This window comes from Schistocerca cancellata, chromosome 4 (assembly GCF_023864275.1).
Source record: "Schistocerca cancellata isolate TAMUIC-IGC-003103 chromosome 4, iqSchCanc2.1, whole genome shotgun sequence".
Classification (NCBI taxonomy): Eukaryota; Metazoa; Arthropoda; class Insecta; order Orthoptera; family Acrididae; genus Schistocerca; species Schistocerca cancellata.
Window position 1 is genome coordinate 752,968,810 of NC_064629.1, and position 15,482 is coordinate 752,984,291.

Sequence of the window (15,482 nt, forward strand, 5' to 3'; positions counted from 1 at the left end):
TCAGACCTTGTAATGGACGTCCCACGAGTATATGCCTAACATACGATGAAAAGCAGATAGGAGAAGTGTACAGTGTTAAATTCTTGGTATTACAGCTTGATAATAAATTCAACTAGGAGGAGCACACCACAGAACTGCTGCAGCATCTTAAAAAATCTTTATTTGCAATGCGAATTGTGTCAGACATAGGGGATATAAAAATGAAAAAGCTGGCATACTATGCTTACTTTCATTCCATAACGTCATATGAGATTACTTTTTGGGGTACTTCATCAAACCAAGCTAAAGTTTTCTGGGCACAAAAACGTGCAATAAGAGTTATATGTGGTGTGAACTCAAGAACATCCTGCAGAAGCTTGTTTAGGGATCTAAGGATACTAACAACTGCTTCCCAATATATTTATTCCTTACTGAAATTTGTCACTAAAAATACATCACTTTTTCAAATAAACAGCTCAATTCATGGAATCAATACTAGAAATAAGAATAATCTTCACAAGGATTTACAGTCAGTTACTCTTGTACAAAAAGGTGTGCATAACAACCAATGAAATTCAATTTAAGAGAAGCCAAAAGGATTTATTGGTGGCTAACTCCTTCTACTCCACTGATGAATTTCTCAGTAGAACCAATTGATTTTGTGTGTGTGTGGGGGGTGGGGGGGGGGGGGGGCGTGTGTGTGTTTAAGTACAATCTAACTTTTGCAAAACTTCAGTGTAGTAATGTGTTCAATTATATGTTCTATTATATGTTTATTACCTTATAAATAAATAAAACTTTTTTTTTAATTTAGTAAATGAGTGTTTGTAAAATGATTCTTTCATATAGTGTTCATTAAAAAAATGATGATCATTCCACTTGGGACCTGTGGAAGGTACATTAGCTTATTTGTTTCAGTTGTAAATATCTGTCATGTATTATTATTTTTCTGACATGTTCCACATCCTGGAGGACCTCCGTACAATGGATCAATTGGAATGAAAGTAAATCTAATCTACACTACTGACCATTAAAATTGCTACACCATGAAGATGACGTGCTACAGACTCGAAATTTAACCGACAGAAAGAAGATGCTGTGATATGCAAATGATTAGCTTTTAAGAGCATTCACACATAGCTGGTGCCGGTGGTGACACCTACAACGTGCTGACATCAGGAAAGTTTCCAACCAATTTCTCATACACAAACAGCAGTTGACCAGCGTTGCCTGGTGAAACGTTGTTGTGATGCCTCGTGTAAGGAGGAGAAATGCGTACCATCAAGTTTCCGACTTTGATAAAGGTCGGGTTGTAGCCTATTGTGATTGCAGTTTATCGTCTCGCGACATTGCTGCTCGCTTTGGTCGAGATCCAATGTCTGTTAGCAGAATATGGAATCGGTGGGTTCAGGAGGGTAATATGGAACGCCATGCTGGATCCCAATGGCCTCGTATCACTAGCAGTCGAGATGATAGGCATCTTATCCGCATGGCTGTAACGGATCGTGCAGCCACGTCTTGATCCCTGAGTCAACAGATGGGGACGTTTGCAAGACAACAACCATCTGCATAAACAGTTCGACAACATTTGCAGCAGCATGGACTATCAGCTCGGAGACCATGGCTGCGGTTACCCTTGACACTGCATCACAGACAGGAGCACCTGCGATGGTGTACTCAACGACGAACCTGGGTGCACAAATGGCAAAACATCATTTTTTTGGATGAATCCAGGTTCTGTTTACAGCATCATAATGGTCGCATCCGTGTTTGGCGACATCGTGGTGAACTCACATTGGAAGTGTCTATTCGTCATCGCCATACTGGCGTATCACCCGGCGTAATGGTATGAGGTGCTATTGGTTACACGTCTCGGTCACCTCTTGTTCGCATTGATGGCACTTTGAAAAGTGGACGTTACATTTCAGATGTGTTATGACCTGTGGCTCTACCCTTCATTCGATCCCTGCAAAACTCTACATTTCAGTAGAATAATGCACGACCACATGTTGCAGGTCCTGTACGGGCCTTTCTGGATACAGAAAATGTTCGACTGCCGCCCTGGCCAGCACATTCTCCAGATCTCTCACCAATTGAAAATGTCTGGTCAATGGTGGCCGAGCAACTGGCTCGTCACAATACGCCAGTCACTACTCTTGATGAACTGCGGTATCATGTTGAAGTTGCATGGGCAGCTGTACCTGTACACGCCATCCAAGCTCTGTTTGACTCAATGCCCAGGCATATCAAGACCGTTATTACGGCCAGAGGTGGTTGTTCTGGGTACTGATTTCTCAGGATCTATGCACCCAAATTGCGTGAAAATGTAGTCACATGTCAGTTCTAGTATAATATATTTGTCCAATGAATACCTGTTTATCATCTGCATTTCTTCTTGGTGTAGCAATTTTAATGGCCAGTAGTGTACTTTACTCTGCATGTATGTAAATTTTTGTAATATTGCAAGTATATAATCAGTTTGGAGACACTACATTACAAAGTAATCATAGATGTGGTTTTTATGATTCTTGTAGGAATGAATTACTGAGAGTGCCTCTGGTCATACCTGTGATTAATAATTCCACTTTTCATTCCTCATATAGTACGAAAAATAACTTCGTATATAACTTGCTATAGCAACATCTAACCACAATGCATGTGTGCAGGACATACTGTTAGGTTATAGGGTAGGTGGGAAATCCTTACACAACACTCAAAAGCTGTAGAAGAATTTACAAGATACAAATGACATTGTAAACTCAGAACTAACTGAAATGAGATGCATTGATGAACAGTAAAAGTTGGTACCAACGCAAGAAAAGAACAGAAGTGAAAATAAGAAGAAAGATAATAGATACACTGATTATGTGCAGTCATTTTTTTCATATTCACAACCATCAGTGCCAGGATCTGTTGAAATTTCTATTATATTTGACATTGAATATGCTGTGAAACTGCCCTATTTCCTGGCTAAAATCTGCTCTTTTTAGACACAATATGAAGCAAATTGTAATCACAACAATATAAAGAAAAAGCATACATTCCTACTCACTATAAAGAGGATACGTTGAGTTGCAAACAGGTACAATGAAAAGGCTGTTACACACTTAACTTTTGGCCAAAGTCTTCTTCAGAAAAGGAAACACACACACACACACACACACACACACACACACACACAAACAAACTCTTCACACAAGAAAACACGTCATGCACACATGACTGCCATCTCCGGCAGCTCGGACCAGAATTGTGTGTGCGAGGTGTGCTTGCTTTTTGTGTGTGTGTGTGTGTGTGTGTGTGTGTGTGTGTGTGTGTGTGTGTGGTTTCTTTTCCTGAAGAAGGATTTGGCCAAAAGATAATTATGTAAAAGTCTTTTCCTTGTGCCTGTCTGTAACTCAATGCATCATCTTTATGGTGAGTAAAAATCTCTCTCTTGCCTTATATTGTTGATATAATAAACTGCAGTTTCCACTGTTTGAAATTGTAATCACAGTTGAAGAGGTAGTGTGCATTTTCCTAGATTTATGAAAGGTGTGTTGTGTAGTATCACTTGGCTGTCTAATAGCCAAGATGCAACCACATGTAGTATCATCACAAATATGTGGTTACCATGTAGAATATTTGACTGGAAGTACCCAACTGTTAGACTGGATACAAAATGTATAACAAAAATAAAGCTAACATTGGGTGTCCCCCCAAGGAAGCACAACAGGATTGCTGGTGTTTTCAGTACTCAATATTTATCAGATAGGGTCTGCAGCACACACCAATTGTCCGCTGACAGATGAAAAAATCTTGTTTCTATGTAACACCCAGATCAGAAGTTGATGTACCTGGACTCTAAAATGCTCCTTATGAACAACCCAAAAAAGTGTTAGTGTAATTTCCCTTAATCTTTTTGAACATTCTCTCTATAAAGGCAAAACATTTATCGACAAGTATGGAACTGATTAAGGCACCCTGCTGTCTTATCCTCAACTCGCGATTCCTAGTGCATTTTCTTACTTCAACCTTGAATTGTGTTATCTCCTCTGACACTTTCCTTATTTATGTTAGAATCACCTTTTGTCTTTAAGCAAACAAACAATGGCCCAAAAATGCTGGATTCACAGATATGTGGCAGATCTTAACTCCTTCCACTTCATCAAATGAAGAAGAATACATTCTGATTGGTGAAAGTTGAAAACCATGTGTTTGGCCCTGCAATTGTATGTTATTACTGGACCCACAACGATTTCAATCTTTGCCCACAACAGGAGCTATCAGGCAGTTTGTGATCTATATGAGTTAGTATCTATAAAATTAACTTCCCCAGTAATTTTAATACCAGCTTCAGCGAAGCCACCCATGAAAACTGAATAACACAATAAGCATTTAACTGCATAGAACCATTTATGTATAATGAGGTAAAAATGAAAGAGTTGACATAAAGTGAACAAAAATTCTTCTTTCTGGTTGAGAATAATCAAGTATTTAGAAATAAAGAGTCGACTCACCAAAAGGCAGAAGCATTGTGTCACCAACAGACACACAAACAAAAGGTACAGAGCTTTGCTAGCCGTCAGAATGAAATTCCTTTCTCAAGCTGTACTTGCACATGCACATGTACCTGTACCTGCACACACACACACACACACACACACACACACACACACACACACACACACAATACTGGGTGGGCGGACAGTGAGTTACCTTAGGCATAGGTGTAGGTGGTTACAGGAGCGAAGGATGTGCTGCAAGGATAGCTGCCAACTGCGCAGCTCAGAAAAGCTGGTTCTGGTGGAGAAGATCCAGATGTCACGGGTTGTGGAGCAGCCACTGAAATCTTGCATGTTGTGCTCTGCTGCATGTCAGAACACCACTTTGGGAGGAGATGGAAGTACCTTGAGTAGGATGTCCCTCATTTCAGGGCATCATGACGGATAATCAAAGTTCTGACAAAGGACATGGTCCAGTCATTCTAGCCCTGGGTGGTATTAGGTGACAAGGGGATCACTTCTTTGTGGCTGGTTCTTGGGATGGATGTGAGAATCAGGTGAGCGTGGGGATATGGCATGGGATATCTGTCTCTGTATTAGGTCTGGGGGGTATTGCCTGTCTGCAAAAGGCCTCACAAAGGCCTTCAGCGTACTGGGCGAGGGAGTTCTCATCGCTGCAGATGCATCTGCCACTGGTGGCCTGGCTGTATGGGAGGGATTTTTTGGTGTGGAAGGGGTGGCAGCTGACAAAGTACAGGTACTATTGGTGAATGGCGGGTCTGATGTGGGCTGCGGTGTTAAAGGAGTCATCTGAGAGGAGGAGATGGACATCCAGGAAGGTGGCACAGTGAGTGGAGGTTGGGTTGTTCGGGGAAGGAGACCACGCAGCGAGGTCATCGATCTCACTGGATTAGCGAAGGACGGGGAAGGAAGTCGGCCAGGCCCTTTCAAAGGAACCATCCCGGCATTTGCCTGGAGCGATTTAGGGAAATCATGGAAAACCTAAATCAGGATGGCCAGACGCGGGATTGAACTGTCGTCCTCCCGAATGCGAGTTCAGTGTGCTAGCCACTGCACCATCTTGCTTGGTAAATGGGTGGAGAAGGACTAAGTTAAGTGGATGGGAGAGAATGTGTGTTTGTGTGTACATTTCTCCGGCAGCTTGAGAAATGAATTTCATTCCAAAAGCTGGCAAAGGTCTGTACCTTTTGTTTGTGGGTCTGTTGACATCGCAGCACTTCTGCCTTTCAGTGAGTCATCTCTCTATTCCTAAATAATTCAAAAATTTCTTGTTTCTTATGTTGGTATGGAGACAGTAGGATATTTTCTCTAGTGTCATATCTACTGTAGTAAGTGCACTCAAGAAGAAAAAGAGACTGCAGTAGGGACCATTTCACTCCAGCTAAGTTGTTCGGTAGGGGCACTTGAGTACTTTATGTTACAACTGTTTTGCACTGCATCACATAGCTCAAAATTGAACATCAGTTCTGAGTTCAAAATCTACAGGTAACACAATGTAAAGGTTGGAGCAGTTACGGAGTTGAAGTAATACTTTCCATTCCCCACAGAGCTCTTATTGAACACTACATGGAACAGGTATTGTAGTATATCCATACACGATGAAAACTGAATAACTCTAAATTTGTACAAAACTGGTGATTTCAGAATCTTTGGCAAGCAATTATTGTTTGATACCTTCTAATAAAGCCACCATTCTCACATCGCTTCCTAGCTTCAGTATCTGCAGGAAACAGCAGTTCTGGTCTATAAAGAATATCAACTAGAAGTGATAACTCTGACTGAACCAGTGGTTTCAATTGATCTTCTAAAAGCGATACAATGTCTTGTAGCCCTTCTATAATGCTACGATCGAGCCGCATTAGCTGAAACAAAGTCAAACAATTACTTGAGTGGAAAAAAGAACTTTTCAATGTATGGATAACAACATCTTATAGTGAAAATCAAACTACTAAACTATAATTAATAATTATTATTCTCTCTGATACCTGAGACTGTGAACGTTCCATTTTTGGTGTTTTTGCAGCCTGTAACCATTTGCTAGTCTGTCTCGATAACATTGCTGCTTTGTTGAACATGGACAAAACTTGGCTTTCAAGGTCAGATGGTATAGCTATTCCTCTTCCTTTAGCTGTAGAAAAGAAGATACAGGTTTCAGGTATTGTCTTGACAAAAATGAATAATTTCTTACCTTCATGGAAGATTTTATCAGTGAGGTAGATTCTGAAACTACAGTTTTTTGCTATTAAATCTGATAGTAAGAGAATACAATTACTGTTTAATGTTTCATCAAAAATAGAATCATTAGAACTGGAATTCCTTGATAAACACCTCTGAAGTAGTTTTTAAAGAGGCAACACAAAGACAGTTCAATATTGACACTGTCATGAATGTGACTAGTGTTCACTAAGTGATCATGATCAAGAAGATGTTTACAGAAGCAACAATCAACTTCTTTGCTGCCAGAACTGAGTGAAATAGACGTTAAATCTAGTTTACCTAAACATACAATGAAGAGCCAAAGAAACTTGTACACCTGCCTAATATCGTGTAGGGACCCCGTGAACACATTTGCTGCAACACGAGACGGCATGGACTCGACCAATGTCTGAAGTAGTGCTGGAGTGAATTGACACCTGCAGAGCTGTCCACAAATCTGTTAGAGTATGAGGGGGTGGAGATCTCTTCTGAACAACATGTGGCACGGCATCCTAGATATGCTCAATAATGTTCATGTCTGGGGAGTTTGGTGGCCAGTGGAACTGTTTAAACTCAGATGAGTGTTCCTGGAGCGACTCTGTAGCAATTCTGGACGTGTGGTGTGTTGCATTGTCCAAGTCTGTCAGAATGCACAATGGACATGAATGGATGCAGGTAATCAGTCAGGATGCTTACGTACATGTCACCTAGACATATCAGGTGCCCCATAGCACTCCAACTACACATGCCCCACACCATTACACAGCCTCCACTAGCTCGAACGGTCCCTGCTGACATGCACGGTCCATGGATTCAAGAGGTGAAGCATAAAGCCTCGTGTCGTGCAGTCATCAAGAATACACGAATGTGTCTTTGGCTCCGAAAGCCCATATCACTGATGTTTCACTGAATGGCTCACACGCTGACACTTTTTGATGGCCCAGCATTGAAATCTGCAGCAATTTGTGAAAGTGTTGCACTTCTGTCACACTTAATGATTCTCTTCAGTCATCGTTGGTCCAGTTCTTGCAGGATCTTTTCCCGGCCGCAGCAATGTCAGAGATTTGGTGTTTTACTGGGTTCCTGATATTAACAGTACACTTGTGAAATGGCTGTATGGGAAAAATCCCCACTTCATCACTACCTCAGAGATGCTACGTACCATCACTCGTGCACCGACTGTAACACACTCACTTAAGTCTTGACCACCTGCCATTGTAGCAGCAGTAACTGATCTAACAACTGCGCCAGACACTTGTTGTCTTATGTAGGCATTGCCAATCGTAGTGCTGTATTTTGCCTGTTTACATCTCTCTATAATTGAATACGCATGCATATACCAATTTCTTTGGCATTTCAGTGTATGATTCCAACAGCAAAAACTCCATCAAATACTGCTGCATCTGGAGATACCATACAAGACAGTAAAGAACAGAATAACAGTTTTCTAAATGTCCAAATTATATATCTTGTAAACATCGTCGTAACATCCAAGTTATATGTCCTGTAAATGTCATCATATTCATCATATAAAATCTATACATGTGAATGTGCAGTATTTCACACCAAGAATGCAATATAGTACAACTTAATACTGAAAATGTCCTTCTGCTTGCTTTATAAAACATAAGATCATACAATAACAATAAAAACTGTAATACTGAAAATTTCTGTTACGGAGAGAGGTGTCACCAATAGTTATCAAAAGTATGTAATGGTAAATGACAATTTGTACAGTGACCATAGAAGTTAATTATGTCCTGAATATTATCACAGATAATTATTTTCTATTATGGCAGCACAACTCTGATATGTATTCTACTTTTTGCTGCAGTGGTAACGACTGGACACTGAAAACAAAATATCCTAATGAATAGCAAATAGTAAATATAGTAGATGCTTACCATCTGTAGTCTGGTTCCAGAACAGTAATACTACAAATGCTACATGTAACTGAACTATTACTTGGGCATCCATTTATGTCCATATTACAATTCTGGTATCTGTATATGCTGAAACTGTGGTGTTTACTGGTGCCACTTTCATTTTTTTTGTTCTCCATTTTATTACCATCTACTCCAAGTTTTTTTTTTTTTTTTAAGTACTGCAACACTTTCCTCTAGCTATTTTCTTATGTACATGGAGTGTGCCCATATTGCTTATCATCAATTCTATCTTTCTCATTTCTAACAACGAATTATTTATACCAATCATTCCTTTAAATGTATCTGGTAAAATGAAGTAACTGTGCTCACTTAACAACCATGATGTTGCTCCACTACATCTTTCTTCCTCATCTTAATTTTAAATCTACAATGCAGATGGGTATAATATAACATGGGGAAACAAAATTTAGTGACTGGTAGAAATAACAATATTAAGACTTAGTTTATGCTGAGTACTTTGCTAAACATAAGGAATGATAGTAATACATTGACTATACTGCTTTATATAGAAGTATTATGATGCCCACAACTGTCTATAACAGAGGTTCTTACCCACTTCTGACAAAGTACGAATGCAATTTTCAACATTAAATCTCTGTGCTGCATTCAGCCATGTGCACTGAGATATCCGGAATGCTGCTTGAAGAAGCTGCACAAAAATAGGTTGTCTTGTCTGCAAGTAAAATAAGCCAAATATACTTCTTGGCAGTTTTTTGACAGCAAGCACATTTTATATTGTAATGTGAAGTCAAGCCAAGACACATTACAAAAATTTACAGCTGAAGCTAAGAAGAGTATATAAAACTATTTACCTGAACAGTTGTACTCTGGTCTGAAAATGGAGTGTTAAAAAAAGTTGTTATAATGTTCATAACACTGTTGATGACATAGTTTTCCAAAGCTGTATCAGCATGTTTTCGATCATGTGTTGAATTTGCAACAATTCCCATATCGACCAGGAAGCTCTTCTCAAAAAGAGACCACATGTGGTTGGATGTATAAATTTCCTTCATCTCAACTTCTGTATCAATATAGCAATGGTTTAAGAAGTTAATATATGCTTCCTTTACCTGAAAAGTATACAATAAATTGTTAGTCTTAGTTTACAAATGAGGATTATGAAAACAAATTATTTCCCCACACTTTTATTTCTTTTAGGGGTGTTGAGTAAACAACAATTTGCATTAACCACAGGCTGAAATCTACTTATAATGAGTACAGTCTCCTAGATTAAATATGCCTTATCCGGAATAAATAAACAGCGATGAGAATTTTATGAAAACAATACTGGAACATTATGAAAACTCATTGCATTCAATAGTAACATGTTCCTAACAATTAATAGCAAGTTTTTTTATTCAAGGATGTGAGAATCTTTGAAGAGGCTCTGCTCACATCTGAAGAGTAATATGAAATTGGGAATAATTCACCATCCTGAATTTGTATTTGTTAATCCCATTCTTGGATTCTACTTACTGATATTTACAGAAAACTGAAGCCACCACTATCATACTGATGAAGCTACTTTCAGCTTCCATCTATATAAGCAGTATTACAATGCTTTCATCACTGTGTTAGTATTGCTTAAAGTGATAAGAAATGCAGTTCATTTTTGTGGAAGGTTAAAAAGAATGTTATACTGTTCTATTAAATTGCTAAGCCACTTAATTTTATATGTCTAATATGAATATTAACTAATCTTTATCAGTAATTAGTAATGCGAGGAACTCATGGGTGTTTAGTTTAACATGTCAATATTTACGAAGGATTTGAGCAGAAGTACAAGAACTTAATAAGGCAGGAAATACTAATCAGGGCACCCAGACTGAATACCTTCTCTAAAGGAATCAACATGGGTTAGACAAGCAGAGTCATTTGACTAAGCTTGCATCATTTCTTCAAAGATTCATAATGAAGCAGATAATGGTGCACAAGTTGACATGTGTTCTCTAATTTCCAGTTCCACACTGCTGCCAAGTGAACAACATATGAACATTTGGAATATTCGGCCTGCTAAGTAACTGTATTGAAGACATCTTATAACGTAATTTTCTGTATGTCATTCTCCAGTGGGAGAAATCATCAGATTTGAAAGTAATTTTGGTGAAGCCCAAGAAATTCTAATAGGATGACCACTAATTACAATACATATAAATGATGTGGTGCATTGTGTTGGGACCCACACGAGGCTGCTGTAGAAAGTGCAATTGTTTACGAGGGAGTTGCAATGCCAGAAAATTGTAGTGCAAAGACGACCTGCAAAGGATCAGTGATTGGAGAAGAGATTGGCAGCTGAAGCTCACTATAAACAAATTTAACACATTGTGTAGACATAGGTAAAAAGACTCATTATCGATTCATACAACCATTGGTGGTCAGCCAATGATCAGAGTCAAACCAGTAAAATATTGAAGGGCACACATTGATGACAATTTAAGGTGGAAATATTACATAAAACTAGTTGAAGGAAAGGCAGATTCTGGGCTGAGATTCATTAAAAGAATCCTAAGTAAATATAATTTATCTATGAAGGAGGTAGTTCACTCAAGAAACATTCAAATAATAATTCTTAAGTACTGATTGTCATTCTAAATATGGCAGTGGAAAATCATGGATGGAACATAAATAATGGAAGGTGTAAAGATAACAAATCACCATAAAGCTGAAGCCTTATGGGATCAACAGGGACACAAACAAGAATGAAAATTCTAATACTCTTTTGAACGATGTTGACCTTCTGAGATGATTAGTACACAATTTGAAAATAAAATTCTGTTAAAGATCTGAGAGAAAATCCTAAAAAGATTTGATCTTATGTTAAATTAGTAAAAAAAGCCATCTGTCAAGACATTAGCAGACACTAATGGCATCATAATGGAGGATTCCAGAAAGGGTGCGTGGTCATTCTATTTGATGCTGCTTTGACAATTTGCAAGTCAATGAAATTCAAATGGAATGCTGGGGACAGAAGAGAAGGCAGAAATACTTCATTCTTTCCTGCAAAATCATTTCACTGAGGAATATCATGCTGCAGTTACTGCTTCCAACTGTCACAAGAACATCAAGAATGATAGATGTCGAAATAAGTGAATGTGGGATAGAAAATAAACCAAAACAAATCATTCGAGAAAAGGCAACTGGAAAATGTGCAGATCTTTACAAACACTAAAAGTCTCCTCTGTAGGAATCAACATGATTTCTGCAAATAGTGAATCCCAGTTCTTTTTCTTCCATCATTAGATCCAGAAGGCTGTAAATACCAAGAGCCCAGGTTGATGCTATGTGCCTTGACTTCTGGAAGGTGTTTAATACAATTCTTTAGTGTTGCCTACTGAACAAAACAGGAGTAGATGAAATAACAAACATGCTTTATAATTGGACTGAAGAGTTCCAAGCAAATTTATTCCTAACAGAGAAAAACCTTCAGATGTGCCCTGAGGGACTGTTACAGGGCCATTACCATTCACAGTATACGTAAAATGACCTTATGGATAACATCAGAAGGCTCCATATGGCTGCTCGTCGATGATCTTGCTGTATACAGAGAACTCACAATGGCAGAAAATTGCAGAAAAATGCAGGAAGAGTTACAGAGGATCAACATATTTTAGAGGGATTCGGTTCACCCTCAAACTAAGCAAATGTAACATATTTTGCAAAAACAGGCAGAAAGACCAGTTATTCTATGATCACACAATTGCTGAACAATCTCTGGAGCAGTCAAATTCATTAAACATCTAGACGTAAGTGTATGGATCAATCTGAAGTGGAATAATAACATAAAACTAGTTGTAGGTAAGCCAGACATGAAACTGAAATTAATTGGAAGAATCTTGAGGAAGTGTAGTCAATCCACACAGGAGGTAGCTTAAAAACCTTCCTTTCATTGAATATTGCTTTTTGTTCTACAACCTGTACTAGATAGGACAGAAAAACAAAATAGAGAAAATCCAAAAGAAATGCAATGCTTTCCACCACAGGTCCATTTAATAAGCATGAAAGTATCATGGAGATGCTCTATACAACTCCAGTGGTAGACAACACACGACATGCAGTTTGCATCATGGTGTATTGCACTGTAAAACTTCCAAATGCACGCCACAAATGTGTTCAACCATCTTCAACAGCAGATAATACATGTGGTGTTGTGCATCACTGACAGACCTCATGTTAAAATACAATAAGCATATGTTACATGAATATGTGTTTCATAGAATAACCAGGAGTGTACAAAAGAAAATCAAACAATGGAAAATCCAGGACAGAATGATGACAATATTACTAAAAGGGTAGATTAAATCAAACAATGGAAATCCAGGATGTAATATTACAATATTATGAAAAGGATAGTTGCTATGCACCATATAGCGGAGATGCTAAGTCACAGAGATGCTAAGTCGCAGAGAGACACAACAAAATGACTGGTACACAAGTAAGCTTCCAGCCAGAAAGCATTCTTCTGAATTACAAAACAAACAAACACACACACACACACACACACACACACACACACACGCTGGCACCCAGAAACAGTGGTTATGTATGTGAGAGTTACATTTGTGTGTGTGTGTGTGTGTGTGTGTGTGTTTTGTCCAATTCAGAAGAAGGATTTTTGGCCAAAAGCTTATTGTTTACCAGTCTTCTTCTTGTGCCTGTCTGTGAAGCAACATTTCCACTATATTGTGAATAGCCATCTATCCTTTCAATCATATTGCCAGGGAACAAAAAGATAAATTCAAGCTTGCATTTAAGCCTCTATATAATAATACCACCAAACCGAATTTTCCTGAATTTTCAATTTAATCAGCAATTATTTATTCTGGACAACCTGCTTTGATTTGATTTGATTTATTTCATCTCATAACATACAATATTCAGATCATGTGACCTATTGTTCTGGAGACATGTCAGTATATAATTTTAGGGATTTAGTTTACAGGTTTAAAAATAATAACAAGTACAGTTATCAAACAATTTTCTAGCAGTTCAATTTTTTTTCCCATAAACTCCTCCACTAAGAGGTCATGTAATTTCTTCTTTAGATGACCAATTTCCATGTTCAGAATATCACAACCCTTTAATTTATTGTATATTTTCATGCTCATGTATTGAAGAGTCATAGAATCGGTGTGGACTTTAATTTGTTTTTCCCTAGTTGTGTAAGTGTGTTTGAAGTGAAATTCTTTGAAAAGTTCAGGTTTACTGTACAGGAAAATTAGAATTTCAAATACGTATAGTGACGGGACAGATAAAATATTTAGCTTTTTAAACAATGGATGACACGAGGTTCTTAGATGTGTGGCACACATCTTCCCAATGATTCTTTTTTGAAGTTTTAATATCTGTACCGTATAACTTGAATTACCCCAAAAAATTATGTCATATCTGATGACAGATTCGAAGCAACTATGGTAAACAATTTTTCATTTGTCCATGTCTATTACATCATGTAACATTCCCATTGCAAAAGAAAGGCTATTTAGTTTGTTAACTAAATATTCTGAGTGTGCCTGCCAGCTTAAGTTTTCATCCAAGTTTACTCCTAAGAATTTCACTGGGCTTCCTGGTTCTATCTTCTCATTTTTATCTAGGGCATAAATCTCACTTGGTTTAGATTGTTTTGTTTTGAATTGTATGAGTTGTGTTTTTGTAATGTTTAGTTTCAGACCATTTAATTGAAACTAGGCTTCCAGAGAATCCAATGTGTTTACAACACAGTCAGTGATTTCTGCAGAGCTATATTTTTCAATCAGCACTGAAGTGTCATCTGCAAATAGGACTGACTTTGCATTGATGTTTAAGGGTAAATCATGTATACAGGGTGTTACAAAAAGGTACGGCGAAACTTTCAGGAAACATTCCTCACACACAAAGAAAGAAAATATGTTATGTGGACATGTGTCCGGAAATGCTTACTTTCCATGTTAGAGCTCATTTTATTACTTCTCTTCAAATCACATTAATCATGGAATGGAAACACACAGCAACAGAACGTACCAGCGTTACTTCAAACACTTTGTTACAGGAAATGTTCAAAATGTCCTCCGTTAGCAAGGATACATGCATCCACCCTCCGTCGCATGGAATCCCTGAGGCGCTGATGCAGCCCTGGAGAATGGCATGAAAGTCAAGAGGGTTGAGGTCAGGAGAGCGTGGAGGCTATGGAATTGGTCCGCCTCTACCAATCCATCGGTCACCGAATCTGTTGTTGAGAAGCGTACGAACACTTCGACTGAAATGTGCAGGAGCTCCATCACGCATGAACCACATGTTGTGTTGTACTTTTAAAGACACAAGTTCTAGCAGCACAGGTAGAGTATCCCGTATGAAATCATGATAACGTGCTCCATTGAGAGTAGGTGGACGAAACTAAAATGAGCTCTAACATGGAGATAAAGCGTTTCCGGACACATCTCCACATAACATATTTTCTTTATTTGTGTGTGAGAAATGTTTCCTAAAAGTTTGGGCGTACCTTTTTCTAACACCCTGTATAAAACAGGAAGAGAATTTGTCCCAAAACCGAGCCCTGGGGAACACCTAGTGTGATAGTTTCCCATTTTGATGAGAAATTTTCAGAGTTAGACGTTATTATAACTCTTTGCTTCCTGTTTGTCAAATATGAGGTCAGCCACTGGAGGGCACTCCCACTGATCCCATCTCTCTCTAATTTACGGAGCAGCACGGACTGATTCACTGAACGAATGCTTTGCTTAGGTCGCAGAAGATACCTGCAACTTTTGTAGGCCACCTACAAATATTTAATGAAACACAGATAGCACAGTATGTTTACTTCATTAAATTTAACCCTCAAGCGGGTGCACCTGTATATAAAGTGCGCCAACCAAAAATATAA

At 38.4% G+C, this 15,482-nt stretch overlaps 1 protein-coding gene across 1 annotated transcript in view; it reads right to left on the reverse strand.

Moving 5' to 3' along the window:
• The window catches only part of LOC126184403 (inositol 1,4,5-trisphosphate receptor), a 372,462-nt gene that overhangs the window by 150,441 nt on the left and 206,539 nt on the right, over positions 1-15,482 (reverse strand). The window contains exons 26-29 of the mRNA XM_049926787.1: positions 9,439-9,696; positions 9,179-9,299; positions 6,470-6,612; positions 6,159-6,346 (exon numbers count right to left, since the gene is read on the reverse strand). Coding sequence (XP_049782744.1) covers positions 6,159-6,346; positions 6,470-6,612; positions 9,179-9,299; positions 9,439-9,696 — 710 coding nt within the window. The remainder of the gene's footprint in view (positions 1-6,158; positions 6,347-6,469; positions 6,613-9,178; positions 9,300-9,438; positions 9,697-15,482) is intronic.